The sequence below is a fragment of the Entelurus aequoreus genome, linkage group LG08, assembly GCF_033978785.1.
Source record: "Entelurus aequoreus isolate RoL-2023_Sb linkage group LG08, RoL_Eaeq_v1.1, whole genome shotgun sequence".
Lineage (NCBI taxonomy): Eukaryota > Metazoa > Chordata > Actinopteri > Syngnathiformes > Syngnathidae > Entelurus > Entelurus aequoreus.
The window spans coordinates 16,928,121-16,952,724 of NC_084738.1; the positions used below are offsets into that span (position 1 = coordinate 16,928,121).

At 39.0% G+C, this 24,604-nt stretch overlaps 3 protein-coding genes across 3 annotated transcripts in view; 2 read left to right on the top strand and 1 right to left on the bottom strand.

Annotated features, from left to right (window-relative positions):
* Positions 1–25: 25 nt before the first annotated feature.
* Positions 26–4,279, top strand: LOC133655500 (progestin and adipoQ receptor family member 4-like). The gene is made up of 3 exons (XM_062055727.1): positions 26–323; positions 794–1,012; positions 3,140–4,279. The coding sequence occupies exons 1-3, from the start codon at positions 128–130 to the stop codon at positions 3,571–3,573; spliced, it is 849 nt and encodes a 282-aa protein (XP_061911711.1). The 5' UTR covers positions 26–127; the 3' UTR covers positions 3,574–4,279.
* Positions 4,280–4,761: 482 nt separating this feature from the next.
* Positions 4,762–20,910, bottom strand: pelo (pelota mRNA surveillance and ribosome rescue factor). Its single transcript, XM_062055725.1, has 12 exons — positions 20,661–20,910; positions 17,322–17,414; positions 13,689–13,839; positions 13,058–13,148; positions 10,504–10,667; positions 10,378–10,438; positions 10,143–10,304; positions 8,990–9,110; positions 8,855–8,926; positions 8,709–8,783; positions 8,601–8,632; positions 4,762–6,499 (listed from the first exon to the last, which is right to left on the bottom strand). The coding sequence occupies exons 1-12, from the start codon at positions 20,699–20,701 to the stop codon at positions 6,405–6,407; spliced, it is 1,158 nt and encodes a 385-aa protein (XP_061911709.1). The 5' UTR covers positions 20,702–20,910; the 3' UTR covers positions 4,762–6,404.
* A 2,865-nt stretch (positions 20,911–23,775) lies between these two features.
* ppp1cab (protein phosphatase 1, catalytic subunit, alpha isozyme b) overlaps positions 23,776–24,604 on the top strand; it is a 15,216-nt gene continuing 14,387 nt past the window's right edge. The window contains exon 1 of the mRNA XM_062055729.1: positions 23,776–24,201. Within this exon, the coding sequence (XP_061911713.1) occupies positions 24,147–24,201 (55 nt within the window). The 5' untranslated portion in view covers positions 23,776–24,146. The remainder of the gene's footprint in view (positions 24,202–24,604) is intronic.

Genomic DNA, 24,604 nt, shown 5'->3' on the forward strand with positions numbered 1-24,604 from the left:
GCAAGCATGCTGCTCAACCAGGGCTACAGGTTGCCTGCGCTGCCTGCCGCAATTACACCTGTGCAGGGATGGCTGGCAGTCGCAGAGGTCTTGCCCTCGTCGGGGTCTTGTGCGGCCTCTCTTAAGAATGCTGCATGTGGCCAGCAGGGAAGTTCTTATGATGGTTCGCAAAGGGCCACGGCTGTTGGACTTCACCAAAACCCCATCTCATCTGCAATTCAACAAGTATGTCCTGACGGGCTACCGCCCAGTGTCCACCGCTCAGGAGTGTCTGCGGAGCCTGTTTTACATGCATAATGAGCTGGGCAACATCTACACTCATGGTGAGACTTTTCTGTCTTTTTAAACATGCATCCACTAAAAGATGCTCACCTTGTCGCAGATGTCCACTGTACTCTCACTTGTGACCGTTTGAAAGCTGACTTGACAGAGCTGTGTAATGAGGATATGGGGTATTAGCTCTAATCTGCCCTGTGAATCCCCGTTCTGGAAATATCCCACTGTTAACCGGCTCTTTATCAGCTGACCGCTCCTTGCTTAAGTTCATAACTGCACAATCAGCCAAATATGTCCAACATGTGCATTTACAAAGAATAATGTTGGGCATGTTATGGGTTGCACCATGCTGAAGTGTCAAGTACTCTAGGTGGGTCAGCCTCTGCTCCATTTTCTCCTTCACCATCCCTTAAGTTAATTAGGTCTAACACTCTTACTGAGGAAGCAAAGGGTATTAATGCATGTGTGCCTGCTTGGTTCCGCTCCAAACAAATGACCGCCTGCATCTTCTCTGCAGGTATTCCCTTCTTCCTCTTCCTGGTTCTCCTGCCCTTCAGCATCCCTTGGAGAGAGGTGGACAGCGCCTGGATCTGCGTGGTCCACTACTTGGCCTGCCTCAGCCCCACAGTGGGCTCGGTGGTCTACCACGTGTTCATGAACCATGTGGGAGGGGAGCACGTGTACGACACCCTGCTCTCGCTCGACATGTTTGGTGTGTGCTTGGTCAGCACTCTGGGTAGGTGGAAAAATATCTCAATACATGTCTTACATGTGTAAGGAACCACATCTGGTCTATCTTTAAGGACCGCAGATGCTTCCTAAAAAGGCAGTGGAACCATGTGATCGCTGCTAGCAAATTAAATGAGAACTAAAAACACAAATCATATGATCAAAGGTGAACACTTTTTTGTTTAGAATTGTCTATCTTTCACAATCCCTGTAGGAGACAAGACTTTGTCTTTTTTTAATGCTTTCTAAATCATAACTAAATGTTGGCAAGAGGTGGCTAACAATGCATTTTTTATATTCATGCCATAAGTACAGTACAGACCTTCTCATTCAATGCGTTTTCTTAATTTCCATGACTACGGTATTTACATTGTCACTGAAGGCATCAAAATTATGAATGAACACATGTGGAGTTATGTACTTAACAAAAAAAGGTGAAATAACTGAAAAAAACTGTTTTATATTCTAGTTTCTTAAATAGCCACCCTTTGCTCTGATTACTGCTTTGCACACTCTTGGCATTCTCTCTATGAGCTTCAAGCACACCTGTGAAGTGAAAACTATTTCAGGTGACTACCTCTTCAAGCTCACTGAGAGAATGCCAACAGTGTGCAAAGCAGTAATCAGAGCAAAAGGTGGCTATTTTGAAGGAACTAGAATAAACATGTTTTGAGTTATTTCACCTTTTTTTTTAAGTACATAACTCCACATGTGTTCATTCATAGTTTTGATACCTTCAGTGACAATCTACAATGTAAATAGTCATGAAAATAAAGAAAACGCATTGAATGAAAAGGTGCCCAAACTTTTGGCCTGCACTGTACTTGTAATGTAACATGCACATTCATAGGTAATTACTGTATTTTGGTCATTTTAAGCACTATTGTGGCGTATTGATAACAGAGCGCATCACAATGTTCGCTATTTCCTTTTACTAATACTAATCATGGCACACATGGTGAGCGCAAACGATGTCAACTTTAAGATAAATGATCCAGAACTTTATATTTTTGAGTCTGAATATACAGAGGATGACCTACAAGTTTTGGACTCTTATAAGCAGATCCATGTAAAACACTACGCTTTATGTAGCAGTTTTACCAAGTGCTGAAAAAAAATAAAATACAAACTATGAACATATCACTTACTGTACAATGTTTACTTTCAGTTAGATGTTGACTTATGGGATGTTTATATATTTTAACACAAGACTTGTGTTCCCCATTTACATGATAAATTAAGCATAATGCTCAAGTTAAAAATAAATAAAGTGGGACCAAACGAGCGTCTAACGCCTCCCTCGCAATATGTTCATTGACTGTCAAAGTTGACCAACTTCTTAGCTTATGGCAGTCATTCTCAAATAGCAGTGGAAATAATTTCTTCTTGGGGGGGGGGGTCGTAACAGAAAATATTTGAGAAGCGCTGGCTTACGGCCACAACCTTCTACCATACAGGTGTGAGGCATGATTTAAAATTTAGCAGACTTTTACCAACGCCAAGGTGAAGCTGCAGCTTTTTGATGTAATGAAAATGTGGGGGAAAATACTGGAAGTATTTGTCCAGTTCCATTTTTTTTTTTAAATAGGTTTAACAGTTTATTTTACTTTCTTACATAATTAAAACAAACTGGCCTACATACAATTTTGACTTGTTCCCCTTTTTGTGCCAAAATTAAATACATTTTAATTTTTAGTGATCTGAATGCAGTTTCATTATGTTTATGGTTTCATTTAAATATTTAATATATGACAAGCTAAAATGAATTCATGAAATGTACATAATTGTATTTTGTTATCAGTGTTTTTGTTTTTATTAGTTTCAGATTGTATTTTTGACAACAGTTCATATAATTTTTTAAATTTACATTTTAGTTAGAATTGGCACAAGAAACATCTGTTGGCTCAATTATTTCATATTTGGATTAGAATAATTTTGAAACAAAACTGTCAGCTTGTTGCAATTTGGCAGTAATTGATAAAAATGTATAGTATCTATAAAATGAGTCTTGTTCTAGGTGGTAAGTGCAGAAAAAAACTATTAAAATTAATTGGGGAAGTCATACCTTTTTTATGCTGGGAGCGTAGTTGTATATAATCTGACTGCTCTGAGGAAAAACATGTTTTGTCCCTAGGGGCTCTCCCCATCATCCACATCACACTCCTGTGCTTCCCGACTGTGCAGCAGGCTGCCATGCTGGTCTACATCTTCCTGTCGGCCTACGGGATCTACTGTGCAACCACGGCTCGCACCAACGTGCTGCGTTTGCAGGCTTTTGTGTGGCAGGCCTTGTTCCGCTTGAGCCTCTTCGTGTTTCGGGCGTACGGCATTGGGGTGGGCAGCCCTAACTCTCTGCATCTCTTTGCCATCATGGAAGTGCTGGCTGTCCTGGGTGGGCTGGTCAACGTCATCCAGATACCGGAGCGTTTCAGCCCGGGGCTCTTTGACAACTGGGGGAATAGCCACCAGATCATGCATGTCATGGTTATTTGCGCCATCATTTACCTGCACTGGGGGACTCTGGAGGATCTGACCTGGATTAAAAACTACCAGTGTCCTACTCAGTAAATCTAATTTATTTAGAAGTAAATTAATTAATGGACATAAGTATTAAAAGGCACTTTAGCACTGGTGATTGATACCAGACACCTATTACTTGAAATGTCATCAATGAATAATTGTAACAAAAAAATGAATGTTTAAATATGTATAAAAATAAATTGTTAAATCTTTTATCCATTTGTCCGCATTAGTCCAGGTTCAGAACAAAATATACTCTATATGGGCTTTTCAAATCGGGCTTATATCACACACACACACACAGCTTATGGAAACAGTTTGAATTGTGAAACCTTAGTTATATTTGTGAAAATATAATAAAGGCACATTAAAGAAGTATAGCAAGTTACTGTTAGAATTTATGACCTCCACCTGTCAGGGAACAATGACCCCAACTCGTCAAATTTCCGACAAGCGCACAGTGTATGTAACCTGCCTGGTTCAGTCCCCGATTTTCTGTTCTGCTCGGGACTTGAATCTAACTTCTCCAGCATGAGTGTGCTAGCCACTGAGCTAAAAGCCAGAGTACAAACCTGACAACCAGCAATGTTCTTAAGGTAGTCAGGGAGTGACGTTTACCAATTTACACATGGCCCAGCACCCTGGCTGACTTCCGTCACATTAGTCCACCTAAACTGCTCTCTCATCCGGGTCACGGCACTACTGTAACCCGCTTGGTTCAGTCCCTGCTTCTGTTGGTCGACCGGCATGAGACAAGTGAGTGTGCTAGCTACTGAGCTATAAACCCAGTAACCAGCACTGCTCGTGCGTTTTAACCAAAGTACACATGGTCCAGCCACACACAACTCCGTTACATCTAGACCACATTAAAAAAATAAATACAAATTTTACCTATATTGTACCTCTAAAATTTGGACTGTATTCATTAAGAAAAAATTGTAGTTTGATTAAACTGCAATACACATTTGACCCCTTTTCAGCATGAAAACCACACTAGTCCAGGTCGAGATCAAAATAAGCCACTCAGGGCTCTAGATTTGAGTCCAGGTGTAATGGTTTTTGATTTGGATCTGGACTAATTGGTCTACGTGCTGAAAAGGGGTTACATGTGAGAGGTAAGTCTGTTTTGTCAAAATGTTATGACCCCAACTCGTCAAATGTTTGACAGGTGGGCAGGGCTTCTGGTCACAAGCAGCCACATCTAGTCATACTGTAGGTCAAGAGAGGAACAGAGGAGATCAAATCCATGTTTATGAAATGTACGTACTGTATGTTTATTTTACAACTCCCTGCAACAGTCACATTATTGTAATACTTTTCCGCAAAGTGGTTTTGTTTGTGATCACATGAAGTGGGGTTGTTAAAATAATTTTGGAAGAAAAAAAACTCAGGTTATTTAGCCATACTTATGTCATGAGACTCCCTATTTCACCATCTTCTCATATGCTTAATGTTTACATCTAGGCTGAAAACACTTTTTTAGCTGTGCTAAATAAGTATGTTATTTATACTGTTTGCTTTTAATTCAATTAATGTTTGATTGTTTGAAAGCACTTGAAATTTCCAAACCAACAAATATGCTTTATAACTAGTACTCTTATTTGTGAAACTTTCACTCCTAACAGTAATGCACAAAAATACATTTTATCTGGTTTTCTATTTCATTTGGTGTAAGAGAAACAAGTTGAGCCTCCCTTGTCGTTTTGTTTGAAATGTTACCATGTTTAGTTAACTTGTTTAGTACTCTGTTGCTGCATGATCAACCTGCCCAGAGAAAACACCGAAATTAGCCTTTGGCTAAAATCTAACAGTTACATATTTTGTATATGTCCAATATTATCTACTCTGTTAAATAAAATAAATATAGGCTTATCCACCACTTTGAAATCTATGAGTGGTACTGCTTTGGTTTGGTTACTTTTTTGTGAATTACTAGTTTCAAATGCTACACATGAGCATATCAACATTGAGTCTATAAAATATACTTAATTGCATTTCGAGAGACTTTTTGAGACGTCCGCCAATTTCCAAAGTTGCTTGTGTGTGCGAGTGCCTCAATGTTTTGGACAGTGTTGATGAATAATTACTCAGTGGCCTAGTGGTTAGAGTGTCCGCCCTGAGATCGGTAGGTTGTGAGTTCAAACCCCGGCCGAGTCATACCAAAGACTATAAAAATGGGACCCATTACCTCCCTGCATGGCACTCAGCATCAAGGGTTGGAATTGGGGGTTAAATCACCAAAAATGATTCCCGGGCGCGGCACCGCTGCTGCCCACTGCTCCCCTCACCTCCCACAGGGTGAACAAGGGGATGGGTCAAATGCAGAGGACAAATTTCACCACACCTAGTGTGTGTGTGACAATCATTGGTACTTTAATTATTCACGATCATGAGAGGTCATTTTAAAACTAACAGAATCTCATAACGGGCCTAAAGATAAGTTTGATGTATTGTAAACTGATTAATTCAGGCAGTTAAGAGGCATTTGATATATAAACAACTGACTGTAGCAAACTCATAAACCATGAATGTAATGTGTGTGTGTGTGTGTGTATACATATATGTATACATTTTTTCCATTGCATCATTTCAGTAGCATGGGTTTCAATGCAAAAAACTAAGAACTCTTGCTGCATGCTTTGAATGGGAAAATCAGTCTAAATTCAAATCAATAATTAGAAATGCTTGGTTTGTGTAAAGATAAATATGAACAGAAATGTGGGGGGACATTTTTGCTGGGGAGGAACAAATATGTCGCTATTTGTGTAGCTTTGTCATTTTGAAAATGTTTCTTCGGGCAGACTGCACCTGATATTACTGCAATACCCAAAGAGTCAATATTGAATTTATGTCTGTTTTAATCAGCAATATTTCTATCATCAATCGTCATCTGAGCTGCTGTCGTCTTCTCCCTCTGAAAAGTCGGCGATAGGGAAGCGCAAGATGGCTGCCACACCGCTCAGCTGAGTCAGTTCTAATGAAAGGGGCAACAACAAAAAATTGTATGTTTTAGTATTAGGACAGTATTATATATGTATATATGTGTGTGTATGTATGTATGTATGTATATATATATATATATATATATATATATAGTCTCTACATACGTGTACATATTGTCTTGATATAATGGATATATAATTAATATAATTGGATACTAAGAGTATGTGAAAGTTCGACTTCTACTTTGTTTACTTCCGTGACAACCTTCTTAATGTTTTGTAATGTATTCAGAAATAGCAAGCAGCTAAAATGTTCCAAACATGGATAAGTGTGGAGAGTGTTTTGCATTTTCCCCATCATGATTTGTAATGGATTTTAATGGGTGTAATTTAGATTTTTTTTTATGTTGAGTGGACGTTTTTTTTATTATAATTTCCACAAAGTTCAGTGAGCAGGTTGTGTTATGTGACACCATGTCTGTTGACATTTTCTGTTGGTTGGATATACACTATATTGCCAAAAGTATTTGGCCACCTGCCTTGACTCACATATGAACTTGAAGTGCCATCCCATTCCTAACCCATAGGTAGGGTTCAGTATGATGTCGGTCCACCTTTTGCAACTATTACAGCTTCAACTCTTCTGGGAAGGCTGTCCACAAGGTTGCAGAGTGTGTTTATAGGAATTTTTAACCATTCTTCCAAAAGCCCATTGGTGTGGTCACACACTGATGTTGGTCGAGAAGCCCTGGCTCTCAGCCTCCGTTCTAATTCATCCCAAAGGTGTTCTATCGGGTTAAGGTCAGGACTCTGGTGTGGATGAACTTGACTGGCCTGCAAAGACTGTCATCCATGCCTTTATGGACCTTACTTTGTGCACTGGTGCACAGTCATGTTGGAAGAGGAAGGGGCCTGCTCCAAACTGTTCCCACAAGGTTGGGAGCATGGAATTGTCCAAAATGTTTTGGTACCCTGGAGCATTCAAAGTTGCTTTCACTGGAACTAAGGGGCCAAGCCCAACTCCTGAAAAACCACCCCATACCATAATTCCTCCTCCACCAAATTTCACACTCGGCACAATGCAGTCCGAAATGTAGCGTTCTCCTGGCAACCTCCAAACCCAGACTTGTCCATCAGATTGTCAGATGGAAAAGTGTTATTCATCACTCCAGAGAAGGCGTCTCCACTGCTCTAGAGTCCAGTGACGACGTGCTTTACACCACTGCATCCCACGCTTTGCATTGGACTTGGTGATGTATGGCTTAGATGCAGCTGCTCGGCTATGGAAACCCATTCCATGAAGCTCTTTGTGTACTGTACGTGAGCTAATTGGAAGGTTACATGAAGCTTGGAGTTTTGTAGCAACTGACTGCAAAAGTCGGTGACCTCTTTGCACTATGCGCTTCAGCATCCGCTGACCCCTCTCTGTCAGTTTACGTGGCCTACCACTTGGTGGCTGAGTTGCTGTTGTTCCCAAACTCTCCCGTTTTCTTATAATAAAGCAGATAGTTGACTTTGCAATATTTAGGAGCGAGGAAAATTCCCGACTGGACTTGTTGCACAGGTGGCATCCTATGACAGTTCCACGCTGGAAATCACTGAGCTCCTGAGAGCGGCCCATTCTTTCACAAATGTTTGTAGAGAGTTTCCATGCCGAAGTGCTTGATTGTATACACCTGTGGCCAGGCCAGGTGATTAGGACACCTGATTCTGATCATTTGGAAGGGTGTCCAAATACTTTTGGCAATATAGTGTGTGTATATATATATATATATATATATATATCTTTTTTTTTTTTTTTGCACCATGACTAAATAAGATTAAGATTGGGTCATAGAGGTATATGCTGTGCACATGGAGCAATTAAAGATCATTGACCTGAACTACACGTTGTCCACAAGATGGCAACATTATAGCAGCATCAAAATTTAAATAAATGCAATCTCCCTGTGAGTAAGAGTCCTTATTAAAGTCATGATGTCTCACAGGGCAAATTAAAGATGTCAGCGGGCCGTAGTTTGGACAACTTTCATCTAAAGCCACAAGGAAGTTAGCATTCAATTTTATGCTTCTATCTTGAAAAAAATGCAAATGAGTTATTTGAAAGTAGGCTTGTTGTTCTGTGCGACTTACGTTCACCCGAGACGTGAAGGCTGGAGAATATTCTGCGTGAAGATGAAACAAACACACATTTGCACCAATCCCATCTTTTAGGCTCAGGACAAAATAGACAGTTCTTACCTGACATTGCCGCCACTGTCTCTTACTTTGTCTACCAAGCGGACATAGCGAGCCCTGGTAGGGACTTCCTGATGCCTGCGCAGACGAGACAAATAGTAGCTTGCAGGCGTCCTAGCATGTGAAGACTTCTTCTGCGTGTCCCCTACCTGAACAGCTTATCGCTGATCATTAAAGTGTCGACGGCGAGGGCGTCTGCAGCCTTCTCCACATGAGCCACCCTGTGAGGAAGCAGACAATAGTTGATTATTTGTGTCAGCCTGCATGATGGTGACTTGTCTAACCCATAAAAAGCTCTGTCAGGCTCATGCTGGAGCATCTTGTAGAAGTCTTCCAGGGCTTTCACTTCTCCAGCAGCCTTGGTGTCAGACAGCCTGTTTGTTACTGTGGGGTCCGAGAGGATTTCTGAGGGGAAATTTAAAAAAAAGTTGTGCTACAGTTGCTTGGGAAATACATAAAAACGGAATTCAAAGAAATATACAATAAACAAAAGAGACTAGCATATAATAATATTTCAAGGCCTTAATAAATGCACGTCCTAAAAGTTTTATTTTTATCAATAAAACAATATTTTATATTTATACATTTGTTTTTACATATTTTGTATTTAATCCCCCTAAAGTATTATTTTACATTTGAAAAAAACTGTGTTTTTAAACATACTTAGTTTTATTTTTGCTTTTCTTTTTATCCTAAATATATTATGGGAGTAAAAAAATCCTACTACACTATTTTCATTGTTTTAAAAAAAAAAACATTTTTATCATTGGGGAAAAAAAGTAAAATATAAATAATTAGAAAAATGTTTCAATGACAAAATAATTTCTTAAGATATGTATACATGTAAAATACTAGATGTGCTGAAAAAAATTCAATTCACATCCCAATCGTGATTTATTCAGATTCTATTTTTTCAAAATCTATTCATAATTTTCAAAAATTGATAAATAAATGAATTAAAATAGATATGTATTTTTTAGGCCATCTCGGTGCTTACTCTCCGCACATATACGTCATAAGCCAAGAAGAGGGTTTTTAACCCATTTTGAAAGGTTTTATTATATTTTTAACCCAAATAATATATTCCGAGAATTGGTTTGAATTGAGAATCGTGTTCAATCGAGAATCGATTCTGATTCATGTCACCACTAGAATAGGAATCGAATCGAAATGTGAGATCAGTTCAGGTCAGTTTCAGTTTATTTCAATCATGCAGTTGTTGTAAGATTCGTCTTTCTATGAAATATGGTCACATACATTTGAAAAAAATGTTTTATTACAAGACTTAATCCGCTGGAAGATTTTCCGATGCACTACTGGCATCTTTAAAAACTGGCAATGGTAGATTTGTTTGAATATGTTGGATTAGAGCATTTGAACTTGGTTCTATTAAGCACACGAGACTGCCTAATGTAAAGTAATATAATATAATACAACCTTTGAGCGAGTACTTGTGACCGGATGATGCGTGGACCAGCATGAATTTGGGTCGATTCTCCAGCAGCAGCTTGTTGTCTTGTCGCACGGCCTCTTTAAAAAGGTACGTCATGAACTGGTCCTTCACAAAGCCAGGACTGGCCACCAGGATGCACTTGACCACTGAGGAAGAAGGCGTTAAATAATAAAGATGACAACTTGACAAGGCGGCAGTCGTATATGAAAAGCGTCTCACCATCAAAATTAATGTGGCGCAGTATAGCCTGCATTACTGCGTCGTAGAATCTCTCCAGAGCCTGCAGAGACACAAGTCACTCTCAAAAATGTGACCATCTCCTAAATGGAAGTCCTATCTAGCTACCTTCTCATGCTGGGTGCAGCTGCCCCTTCTCTTGCGAGGAATGGTGAGCTCCACCTTGGCACGCAGCAGCGTCATGGCGGGCGTCACCAGCACCAGGTTGGCAAGACCCTCCTGCATCACCACCGCCGCCACGTCTGCCTTCTGCGTGGCATCGCACGCTTCATCTGCGGCAGGACAACGGTCAACTCACTTTGTGCTGTGACACTTCAAAGTTGATCTTTCCCCCCATTTGGAATTGTGAAGTGAATTCATCCGTTCCAGTGTCAAACTGTGGCCTTCATTAAACGTACAAGCGCTCTTTTAATATAAGTGTAAAAGAAAGTTAGGAATTGTATAAAAAAAACTGAACTACTCAGCTGTTTTCAGTGCTTTAGTCATTAGCCATTCTGCTTTCAGCTACAAGTTGATTAGGTTTCCGTCTGCTTCATAAAATTAATTTGTGTACACAATATCTAAGGCCCCGTTTACACTGCACACCAAATCGGATTTTTCTGCCCTCAAGTGAAACGGATCTGATTTTTTAGCCTGTCTAAATGCTTAAAGTGCTTCAAATCGTATCTTTTCACACCCGATTCAGGCCACATTAGGAAGTAGTCCAATTCCGATTGGAATCTGATCTTTTTAAACTTCAGTCTAAACAGCAATGCGACCTGAAAGTAACTTTTTCGTCAGCTTTCGGCGAGCTTCCTCATTCGTGAGCGCGGGGAAAGACGCAGTCGCCAGCAGAAGTGGATACATCATCACAACATCCGGTTTTGGTGAGCAGGGTATTTTATCAGAGGCCAAATTTTCGGTGCATCGCTAAGTAGAGGAGGCACGGACGGACATCAGCGTGGATCAACGCTAGCTTTAATTTTCAACTCGCCACAGCGTCAATTCCGGTCCTTCAACAATGGCTATTTCTTCGGAATCAAAATATGTATCCATATATTACATATTTTGATTCCAAAGAAATGTGACGTATTTGCTTACATGTAAGTTGAAAAAGGAAGCTAAGGTTGATCCACACTGATGTATGTGTCTCCTCTACTTAACAGCCATAAAAAGTTTAGAACCCTCCCAAACATATTACACTTTATACATCCATTTATACATTATATAACTTAAAATTATTTTCATGTAAAAAAAAACAAAAAAGTTTAATGTGTAAAAATGTACGAGCCAGTCTGCCCCACAAAAGGTTCAAGATAAAGAAATAACTGACTTCAACTGAATAAAAATGGTGGACTTGCTCGCGCAAAGCTCTTCCGGTAAACCTCTACTATAACTGGTAAAGATGTAACTTAGACAAAATACATCACAATTGTCTCAAACTCCTAACGGCTCCTGAATGTTTTATAAATATTTCCACCATATTGTTTGATTTCCCATTTTCACTATTTATGGGGATCCCAACTACATACAAAAGTACCAACAGACAGAAAAAGTGGTTTGCGTGGTTTTGCATAATAGAACTCCTTTAAGCGGGAACTGGACTTTCTTTGGAAATTTGCCTATCGTTCACAATCATTCTGAAAAACATGACAACGGACAGATTTATTTTTTTTTAATATTAATATTAAATAGACGTAAAGAAAAGTCCGCTTAGAGCGGAGCCGACAGCAGCTCCATTATTCCGCACATTAAATGGATAAATAACCATTCAAAAAGCGACAAAAAACTCCATTTACATTTCTTGGTTTAAATATTAACCAAGTATTAGTGATATTGTTATTATACGCTCTAACGCAGACAAACTATTTATAGCGGCATCGTGATCACTACCGTGTGTCCCCATGTTTACATCATTGAGTGGTCTGCTTCTTTAAATATTAACCAGTTATTAGTCATATTGTTATTATACGCTCTAACGCAGACAAACTATTTATAGCGGCATCGTGATCACTACCGTGTGTCCCTATGTTTACATCATCGAGTGCTCTGCTTCTTTCTTGCTTCCTTAAACTCCCTAGAAGTTTATTGTAGATCATAAATCATGTCTCTCACCAGAGAAGTAGATGGCTGAGAATATAATCCGACAAGTTGGGAGACTTTGACAGCCATTTTAGGACCTGGAACTGCTGAGGGCGACACAAAAAGCGCTTGTGTCCCCGCTCCCCTTGTACAGTAAGTGATGTTTTATTATGTTTGTTGGCTCTCATAAAGTCTGCAGTGAGCAGAAATCAGTGATGAAGAAAAAAAGTTGTGATGCGTTTTTAAAATTAATGCTCAGCGTATGTTTAAAATGATCAAAATAAGTTAATATTAAATGTTATTATAAATGTGCCTGTTGCTACATTACATACAGTACATACTTACATCAGGTATATAAAACCCTAATGGATGTGTTTGGATGTTTTTAGGGGCTCTATAGGCAGAATTGAACGGCTCCAATACGCTCCATTGTAAGCTGACTTTTGAACAAATTTATTTAACAATTAATATGCATTTAAAAAAATCAAATTGTGGTCATGTCTTTGATAAAGATTGTGAACGATAGGCAAAATTCCCCAAAAATGTGCAGTTCCCCTTTAACAATTTTAATTACATTACCATAACTTAGCTGTTTGCTTACCAATTCTGGCTAAGACTACGCTGTCCCAGCTCTTTTTAGCCAGGGTGAACTTCCTGTTGAGCTCCAGCTCGATAGTGTGGTACGCCCCCATCTGAGGAGTGAAGGAAGTGTCACTACTTTGGTTATACTGCCGATTGTAGTGGTGTGTAATTGCTCATGCAGCACCAGTCAACCACAACAATAAACATATTGTTCCTCCTGACAGAGCACACTAAACCTTTTACAAGCATTCAAGGAACTTGGGGCGGTATGGCTCGGTTGGTAGAGTGGCCGTGCCAGCAACTTGAGGGTTCCAGGTTCGATCCCCGCTTCCGCCATCCTAGTCACTGCCGTTGTCCTTGGGCAAGACACTTTACCCACCTGCTCCCAGTGCCACCCACACTGGTTTAAATGTAACTTAGATATTGGGTTTCACTATGTAAAATGCTTTGAGTCACTAGAGAAAAAGTGCTGTATAAATATAATTCACTTCACTTCACTTTATTGTCATAGCAGGCCACATGAGAAGGCACTAAATAACCTGTTTACATTCTTGTTGTGAGTAGTGTAAATGGGTTTGTGCCTATTTAAGGAAGCAGTTGTGCTTGAACGGATTTAGGAAACTAGTCCTCATTATAAAAGCCAAACAGACCTTGACATACTGGTTCTCCTCGATGTTGGTCCCCTTTACTCTCAGCCGGCAGGCCTGTGTGTCGAAGTCGATGGTCTCCACGCACAACGTTAACGTAGTCCGAACTCTGGAGCTGCCCACGCTTCCGGTGTTGGATTCTGTCTGTACTTTTCTGTAGGTAAAGAACGACAACAAAACAAAGTAATGAGCATAGTATTATATTAACTCACATTTTAATGATTTAGGTCAGTGATTAAACTAGTAGTACGCAAGCTTTGTCTAGTCGTACGCCAAAGAATCAATTAAATATTCAAACTGTGTGTAATGTTACAGTGGACAAAAAATATTAAATAAACTTTTTAAATAAAACCTCCACTTTGCTTTAAATAAATACTTAGGCCTACTATGGTACTGTATTTTAATGTTGGTCATTTTGGCGGGACTTGGAGAGCCAAGTGTTTTCTGAGGTGGTACTTGGTGAAAAAAGTTTTGAGAACCACTGATTTAGGCTATCCAACTACACGAGTAACTCGGTTTTCGAAGTACATTGTCACCGCAAGTTTGCCTCGGTTTCCGTACACGGTCTTGGTTTTCCTACGATTAAACATTGTGTGCAAAAACTAGTCAAACTCAGTCTCTGAGCTTTTTTCTTGAATGCAAAATTAGCCACTATTGGGCCAAAGAAAGTCCATGTCAACAAGAGCCTTAATTAAGAGTCTGTGTTTCCACAGTGTCACTGAACGCACCACAGTGATTAGATTAGGTCTAGCCATATGTCTTACAAAGTTTGTGAAGGGTCTGGTCTTGCACTGGCACCTTCATGGAAGAAATTGAACTTGCTCGCACGGGTAGGAGGAGCTACCAAGGAAGTTGCGAGATTCACAACAGTAGGGCTGCACGATTAATCGACATCGAATCATCATCGAAGTTTTAACTAGTGCGATACGGTAACGCAAGAGGCTGAGTTTTTTTTTTTGAGTGACCAAACACGTTCGTCAATCAGAAATTTTGAGCTTCACATTCTTTGTCTCAGTAGAATTAACTGAAGGCACTGGGCCTTTGTCTTGGTGGGTGGATAGCAGTGCGCCAGTTTTACACACACAGGAAACACAGACAGAAAGTCTTGCAACTCGCCAGTGTAAAGTGCTGCAAAGTAACACAAATTGGGAGGAAAAAATATGATTACAAAGCCAAATATCCCGTTGTGAGAATATTTCAGCTTCAAATCAGATAGGCAATATGAGCACATCAACATGGAAGAACGAGCGAGAATGCCTTGATCAGTAAAAGCAATAAACAAAAAGACTATGTCCGACCTAGTTTTTCCAACTGTTAAAAAATGCACTTTAAGATTATTTTTATTATTATTTAATTTTGCTTACAGAAATGAGTACATTGTTTGTTTATTTATTCAGGGTAACAAAGTTCTTTACTTTCCAATACAGTACAAAGGTAAACAATTCTACAGTAATGAGAATTAAAAGTTTATATCCTTTTACATGGGTACTTGCATTATTATTATTATATATTATGATTACATTACATTATAAACACTGTATAGTTTGTATCTATTATTTATTTCGTTTAAGAGCATAATGTAGACAAAAGCTCTACGTCTGTCTGCATAAAACAAAAATATTTTTTAAAGTAAATTATTGCATATTGTTGTCATGTGTGGCACCTTCAGACAAGAATGTGTTGTTTGACCGTCTAAAAGTAACATATCTTCCTTCACCAAACATGTTAGTACCCATTAAAAAAATAGAGGAAAACTGACGAAAAAAAGAGGAAAATTTAAATTGGCACCAAGTGCTACCACGCCAGCCCCGGAAGAAAATTTGGTAAATCAAGACAATATCATCTGCAATTGGGTGAATTTCTAAACTATATTTTACCTTTAGATTTATTCTCATCTACCAAACTATTTTGGCTGTCTTTTTTACACTTACATGTTCCATGTAATGTACCACAGAATTTGTAGTTTTTTTAGTAGATAATTTACCAACATTATTAATATTTAAAATGTTATGTAAAATGTTATAACATTCATGTAAAGAACTTACAAAACGTTCCCATTTGGCAACTCTATCCAGTAGCCACGCCCCCTCGGGTAATATACTTCCGGTATTATGACCTGTTTACAATCAGTCACGTCAAAAATATATTTTCTCGCTGGCTACTATTAAATACTTTAGAACTACAACTGGTTTGGAACTAACAGTGTTCGGATTGTAATCATCCAAATATGATTAGCATCAAAGTAAACAGCCTTCAAGAGTGAATGCAGGCAACAAGAAGTAAGCAAGCTAGATGATGCTAACTATGCAGCGAGGGCGTTTCGGCGCTCTGTCCTGCAATTCAGTGTGGCGTTTAGGCAAGAGAAACAGCGAGTACCTGCGGGTGAGGCAAGCGTTCAACAAATATTGTTTGGATTCTATTATTTTGATATCGTGGTGGGTTTACATAATTCACCTACGGAACTTTTGTTATTGTTAGAGAGTTCCGGTCGGACGGATTTTCACGAGACACATTTGAGGTGTTGTGTGTTGTTGCGCTGAGAAGCCGCGGATGTATATATATTGAGCAATTGCTGATAAGAAATCAAAGTCTGAATCTCATTGAAACAATTAGCTTCATCTTTTGACACTACTCCTTCGACTCCTGTCCTTACAAGCTACAATATTTCATTTTTAAAAATGCGAAAGTGATACTTTGACGTGAAAATTATTTTTTAAAACGCGGATTTCTGCATTTTCGCGAATATTTCACATGCCTGCTTCACTAGTTATTTTCGCAGTTTCATGCATTTATATGTACAAAATATGAAATTCACAAATTTAATCGCAATTTTAGAAAGAAAAATCGCAATTAGGTTTTTTCTCAAAATCGTGTAGCCCTTCACGTGCAGTAAAGCGCTGTTGCGCATGCGTGCTAATGCATCCGTTGATGTAAACAAAGTCGTGTGAGCACACAGTCATTGTCCTTGCGGTCTTGGATATAACAAGAGTGCCAGCACTTTGATAAATAGGTGAGGAAAAAAACACTGCTGAATTCAAGAAAGAGATGGCGTAGTGAAGCATGGAGGTGGTTTCCTTTCTCCCTTGCCACTCACCGCCGTCTTTGCCAACAAGACTGTTCCATAAAAGGTAAAAGCGATATTAAATGTTTGCATCTACATGATAAACTATAATAGCTCCATATAAAACTGTTTTGAGTTAACATTTTAGTGTATCGAATGCATAATTTGGGAAAAATTGTTTTGATTTTCGACAGATCCTTTGGAACGGATTGATAAGGAACACTGCACATTTTCAGGGCCTTCATATTTAATAAAGGTTCTGCCATACATTCACCAAATAGGTAACATAGTCATTAAAAAAACACAGAAAATATGTCAAACATCTGGCATATCAAAAGACCACTGCTGTTTTTCAAGGACCCACGGAAAAATAAACACTTAAGTCAAAGGATCATACATATACATAACAACGTTCTGGTGTGTTAAGGAATCTGCTGCAAAAATCTTAATTTGCTCTCAAATAATGAACGGAACTTGCAGACTGGTCCGACATCTTTTGACAGGTTTGACCCCACAGGCTGCCAGTTGAACGGCCCTGCTGTAGGGCATTAAAATAGTTGTATTGTCGTCAGTACCTTATGGTGGAGGCCCTCAAGCTGTCACCCTCTTGCAGCAGGTTATAGGTGTGCCACATGTCCTCTGCTTCCTCTGGCATCAGAGTCACCTGGCTGAGAAAGATGTTAGACAGGTGAGCCATGATGTGTCACAACCAGGGCTGTCAAAATCATACCTTTGTGATTAATCACAAAAATTAACGCAACTCTTGGATACATCATGCAATTTATTCGGACCGTACAAGCCGTTTTACCTTAGCCGTTATACACTCACTGATGAGATCAATGCATACGTCAAAACTAAAATGAGTGAGGAGACACAGACTGGTGTGCTCGCTGGCAAATTTCACTCCAAAATACAGCCTTAAAAGAACTTTACTTAAAACTGTCACCAAGTGGCATGCAAATAAATGACATGCATTCGAGTAAAACGTTTAAAAACATTCCTGGATGACAATCTGATAATACAATTGCTTTTGTGTACAAATATTGGGGTCCTTTCTTAAGCAAATGTGTACTATGCAAGTGAGTAACCATCTGTGATTATTCATGGTTAACCCAAATTCCAAAATGTGATTAAACTGATTAAAAAATTATAATTTGACACCCGACTTGTCCAGGGTGTACCCCGCACTTCTGTCCGTGTGCAGCTGGGATAGGCTCCAGCACTCCCCGCTAGGGATGATGTTTGATAAGGAATTATCGAGTTCGAGCCTATTATCGAATCCTCTTATCGAACCGATTCCTTATCGATTCTCTTATCGAGTCCAGATAGGTTGTTGTATATGGAAAAAAACACACAATATTTGGTGTAACAAAAGCTCACTTTTATTTTATAATAAAAAAAATAAAATCTAATAAATAAATAAATATTGACTGTTACCCACCTAAAAAAATTAAATAAAATAAAATAAATAAATATTGACTGTTGTTACCCAAAGTATATTAAGTAGGATTTTTCAGAGAAACAAATATATACAGTAACACAAAAACAACCTGTCTCTGTGATCACTATAGATGTATAAATAATAATATAGTGTTAAATAAAATCAGTCCCTTGGGCACAAAACTGAAAATAATACAGCTCTCCAAAAAGTGCACTTCTTCTGCTATTTGACATAACTGTTTGTTATGATGCTTTGACATTTTTGCACTTTATTTCTTTATTGAAAGAAAATTCTATGAAGAGAAAAGTTCTTTGCAAATGTGGTTACAATACTAAAAAATGAAAAGTTAAAGCTAAAAAAAGAAATACACTTTATTGAGTTAACATTATTTCTTTATAGGGGGAAAAATGTTATGAGCGAGAGAATATAACAACTACACTACCCAGCATGCAACGGGAGTTACGAGCATGCGCGGTAGCCCCGAAAAGTGTTGTTGCATGTTGCCACGCTGTGAAAGTAAACGTCAAGAACTCAGCCAACACGCCTCGTCTGCATTATTTATAATTAGACAGACAACACATATACAGTGTGATTTTGTAACGTTTACAAGGAAAGAAAAACAAAAGTTAAAAAAGGGAGATATATGTTGTATATATATGTATGTGCTGCGGTTGCTTTAAGAAGGTTGCGACAGCTGCCGTAAAGGAGGTGCGTTGCTAGCCTGGTTGCTATGTTTCCGGTTGGTCGTAAAAGTGTCCGTCATGTGTTTTACCCTGCTAAAATCTCTCAGTAAAGTTATTCGATGGATGATAGCTTTTGTTTTGAACTTTATTACAACTTGGAGCGCTTTTTCCCGTCCATTGTTTTCCTGCTTTCGCTATCTGCGCCTAATGACTGAGCCACGTGACGTCATTTCTTGTGATGTCCCACGGAGCATTTCTGGTCGGGACGGGATTCGAATAAAGAATCAACTCTTTTCCTTTACTATAGTGGTCTCGATAACGGGTACCGGTTCTCAAAAAGGGATTCGAGTCCGAGGACTCGGTTCTTTTCTTATCAAACAACCGGGAAAACCGGTTTTGAGTATCATCCCTACTCTCCGCGACCCGTTGTGGCTAGAGTGTCCGCCCTGAGATCGGTAGGCATACTTGCCAAGAGACTCCCGAATTTCAGTGCCCCTCCCGAAAATCTCCCGGTGCAACCATTCTCCCGAATTTCTCCTGATTTCCCCCGGGACAACAATATTGGGGGCGTGCCTTAAAAGCACTGCCTTTAGCGTCCTCTCTCACCTGAAACCTTCACCCCTTAACAGTCGCATGCTGTCCAGGCGTCTAATTTTCCTCCATATAAACAGCGTGCCGGCCCAGTCACATAATAATGTAGCGTTGGACGGGTTTAACAATGGTTTTTACTCGAAGATGTCAAGAAATGCTGACACGTTGTATGATCTTTAACTGGTTTAATGATAATGTTGATTTCAAGCACACACACACAAGTAAATGCAAGGCATACTTGGTCAACAGCCATACATGTCACACTGAGGGTGGACGTATAAACAACTTTAACACTGTTACTAATATGCGCCACACTGTGAACCCACACCAAACAAGAATGACAAACACATTTCGGGAGAACATCCGCACCGTAACACAACATACACACAACAGAACAAATACCCAGAACCCCTTGCAGCACTAACTCTTCCGGGACGCTACAATAACATCTACGGCTTTTGGAGCTCAGTGCACAACTGCACACACAACAAGAAGGAGACGAAGCAGAGGAACGAAGAAGAGACATGGCGACGACGAGTAAGAAGAAGAAATATGCTTGCAAGTTCCAAAATGATTTCATCCAGGACAGCTCGAAGGGCTGTCCCCCCCGCCCCCCATCTCCCGAATTCGGAGGTCTCAAGGTTGGCAAGTATGTCGGTAAGTCCTGATTTCAAACCCCGGGCGAGTCATACCAAAGACTATAAAAATGGGACCCATTGCCTCCCTGCTTGGCACTCAGCATCAAGGGTTGGAATTGGGTGTTATATCACCAAAAATGATTCCCGAGCACGGCCACCGCTGCTGCTCACTGCTCCCCTCACCTCCCAGGGGGTGAACATTGGGATGGGTCAAATGCAGAGATTAATTTTACCACACATAGTGTTATTGGTATGTTAACTTTTAAGGACAAGCGGTAGAAAAAATGGATGGATGGCATTTGACACCCCTCGTCACAACATGTGATGCCATCTTTCGAAAGTTTGCGGTTCGATATTATTTGTACTATTAGTTGACACTTACGTCTTTTTTATATAAATACGCGTGTTCCCGGTTATTACACGTATATTACGTGCTCGCGTTGAATGTCAACAAACTTTACGTGGCACGTGGGGGAATCAGCTGTTAAAAAATAGCACGCAGGCTAGCTACGTTGCGTTAGCCATTTCATGCTAGCTCCTCGGCTAACTTCGGCTACTCACCCGGTGTTGTCTTTTTCAATATCCCTGTGAAGTAGCTTCATGGTTGGCTGTGTTATACACGTGCAAATATACGATACACACACGCTAATCCGTGTTCAGCGTCATCATTAAAACTAGCTTTTAAATCATCGCTTAACTTGAAAATGAATGGACGCTACATCCAAACATGCTCATGTATCGATGACGCGCAAGCCTCTCTTGTATTAAATGGATGGCGTAAGTAAACATCCGGGTATTTCGGTATTATTATTTTTTTGGCCTTTCAAACTTTATTGACATGAACAATTCATACGCCATTTGAAGCGGCTGTGGATGACTGATTGATTGATTGATTGAAACTTTTATTAGTAGATTGCACAGTGCAGTACATATTCCGTACAATTGACCACTAAATTGTAACACCCGAATAAGTTTTTCAACTTAAGTCGGGGTCCACTTAAATTGATTCATGATACAGATATATTTTCATAGTACAGTCGTCACACAAGATAATCATCAGAGTATATACATTGAATTATTTACATTATTTACAATCCGGGGTGTGGGATATGGACGGGGGGGGACTGGGTTTAGGTTTGGTTGGTTGACTGAATTCAGTCATCAACAATTAATTGTTGATCTAACAAAGGTCTTAACTCATTCTCTTTTTATGCCACATCAATGTGGAATGCGCTCCCAACAGGTGTAAAAGAAAGGGCATCTCTATCCTCCTTCAAAACCGCAATAAAAGTACACCTCCAGACAACTTCAACCCTAAACTAACACCCTCCCCGGATTGGAAATAATCAAATGTAAATAATCTAATGTAGATACTTTTTCTTATGCTTTCTGATCTCTATGTCCACTACTTGCTGTTCTAATCCTACCAAGTCAGTCCTACACTGTTCCAATGTCCATTTCTCTGTTCTCAATTGTTGATGACTTAAGTGATGATAACAACCAAACCTAACCCCCCTAATTGTAAATAATGTAAATAATTCAATGTACATACTCTGATGATTATCTTGTGTGATGACTGTATTATGATGATAGTATATATCTGATAGTATATATCTGTATCATGAATCAATTTAAGTGGACCCCGACTTAAACAAGTTGAAAAACTTATTCGGGTGTTACCATTTAGTGGTCAATTGTACGGAATATGTACTTCACTGTGCAACCTAAAAGTTTCAATCAATCAATCAATCAATCAATCTGATATAGTATATATCTGTATTATGAATCAATTTAAGTGGACCCCGACTTAAACAAATTGAAAAACTTATTCGGGTGTTACCATGTAGTGGTCAATTGTATGGAATATGTACTTCACGGTGCAATCTACTAATAAAAGTTTCAATCAATCAATCAATGAAATTGCATCTTCAGAGAAATGGACAACGGTGTAGGGTGTAGGATATGTACAGCAAGTATAGTGGACATAGAGAGAGAGATCAGAAAGTATATAAGAAAAAGTGTCTACATTTGATTATTGACATTTGATTATTTACAATCCGAATTTCGGATTGTAAATAATCAAATGTAAATAATAATCCCTTTCATCATACCTCTTCGGATTCCGAAGAGGTATGATGAGGAAGGGAGGGTGATAGTTTAGGGTTGAAGTTGCCTGGAGGTGTTCTTTTAATGCGGGTTTGAAGGAGGATAAAGATGCCCTTTCTTTTACACCTGTTGGGAGTGCATTCCATATTGCCGTTACACTCGTTCACAAGCACGGACAAGTGCATTTGCTTTTTTTTTTTTTTTTTTTTTTTATTGAACAACAAACCTGCATGTATAATTCATACAAAAGTCAAGGCACTTAATTTCAACATCAAGGAAAGAAAACAAAAGCAAATACACATAGAGTAATAAATAATATAATTTAAAAAATGGGGGAAAAAAATGAAAAAAGACAAAAAGGGGTACCTAAATCACTTTAAATGTTTTTAACAGAGATGTCAATTTTAAGGGCGTTTGTACTATTAATCATTCTCCAAAATTTGATTGATAATTGTAAACCATTAAGCCAATTAGAAAATGCAGGTTTTAAATCAACATAGATAGATAGATAGATAGATAGATAGATAGTACTTTATTGATTCCTTCAGGAGAGTTCCCTCAGAAAAATTTAAATTCCAGCAGCAGTGTACAGAATTGAGGTCGAATTTAAAAAGTTAAAAGCAAATAATGGTGGTATAAATGTTATGTTCCTTAATTGACTGCACTTAAATGTAGAGTATATGTAGAATATATTTATATTATTTATATATTTTATATATTATATTATTTTTATTATTATTATTGTCTATTGTGAGCGAACTGTGGTGCTGAATTTCCCCCAGGGATCAATAAAGTACTTTGTATTCTATTCTATCTAAATGCAAATAAAATATAAAATACAACAATACAAATAAAAATAAAAAGCAACAATAACAATAACAATATAACAGTAAAAATAAGAATGTAACAAGAGAAACTATGCAGTAGTGACCATGTTATGAAAATGTATTGCACTTAATTGCACTGTTTTTTGTTGCAGTTTATTTCAGTATTGTTAAAATTTTCCCTGTAGCATAATAATGTGACAAACATTTTTGTTTCAGTCGTTTACAAAAATACCAAATTTGATCTCTTCTATAGAGAATGGGGACATCTCCACACCCTTGTATATCAGCCAATCTCTGATCTCCTCCCAAAACACATGTACACTCTCACATTCCACAAACAGATGATTGAAATCCTCTACGGCTCCACATACGGACAAGTGCATATGTATTAGGGAAAGGTCGGGTATTTGCGTCATAACAACGTAGGTCATAAATTATTTTCATTCCTTCGGTCCTTCATTCTTCTTCTGTGGGTGTTGCTTTTCAAGCACAACAAACAAACCCGCGATAGAAACGGGGCAGGGTTCACGAAGAAGGGACGTGCATGTTTTAAATACTAATACCGGCAGTGTGAAACCAACAAAGAAAAGGGTGGTTCGGCAAATGTTTGTGATTTTAAATCGCAATTTTCTTCATGTGAGTAAATGCCGACAGACGTTGGAAACAACGAATATTGAATCCCGCTAATCCCGCCTCCTCCTAAAACGGACCAATAAGAAGGCGCGATCTGGCGCTACCACTTCCGCCCATCCTTCTTTCAAGCTAGCCTTCATTCAGTCTTCTTTTTTTTTGTCGATGGCATGGTGCTAAGCTACGGCAGGAGCAACGACAATCATCGACAATTCACATTGAATTCGGATATCGCTTGGGAAATCGTTGGCTGGAGTGGATTTTTTTTAAAGCAAATTTCAATTGTTACGTATTGAGCAACGCAAGTAGACGGCCATTTGCGTTGCCCATTATTTCCCAAGGTTAGCTAGCTAGCTGATAGCCGATTAAGTGCTATCGCTAAACTAGTTGAGCTAACTCTTACTCAGGAGCACGCTATCGCTTACTCCGCTTTTGGCTCGTAGCGATTTGAAACAAAAAAAAACGACGAAAGTTGGGGGATAACATGGCAGAAGCCGACAAACTGAACATCGACTCCATCATTCAGCGCCTGCTGGAAGGTAAGACTCGATATTTTGCTCGATACTCTACCGAGGTAGCCATTTTAGCTAAGTTCGCTACTCCAGGCAACGATGGAAGGCACCCAGCTACTTGTTTTACTATTTAACATTTATTCTTAACTCGCAACGCTGTCTTAATAACACACAAAGCTAATAAATAGTAAATACGTACAGAGTAGCTCAGCGAGAGGAGTCCGTGTATGTTTAATGTAATTTAAGCCGCATTATTTCTCCCTCCATTTATATGCAAGTTCTAACGTATTTTAAGTTTGAGTAATAATTCTAGTAATGCGAAGTGCACAACTGTAAAGCAGTCTTTTGACTAAACAATTATCACTTGACCAAGCATTTTGTACCCTGTATTGCGTAAATGTATTGAGAATTGTTCTTAACTCTAAGGGGT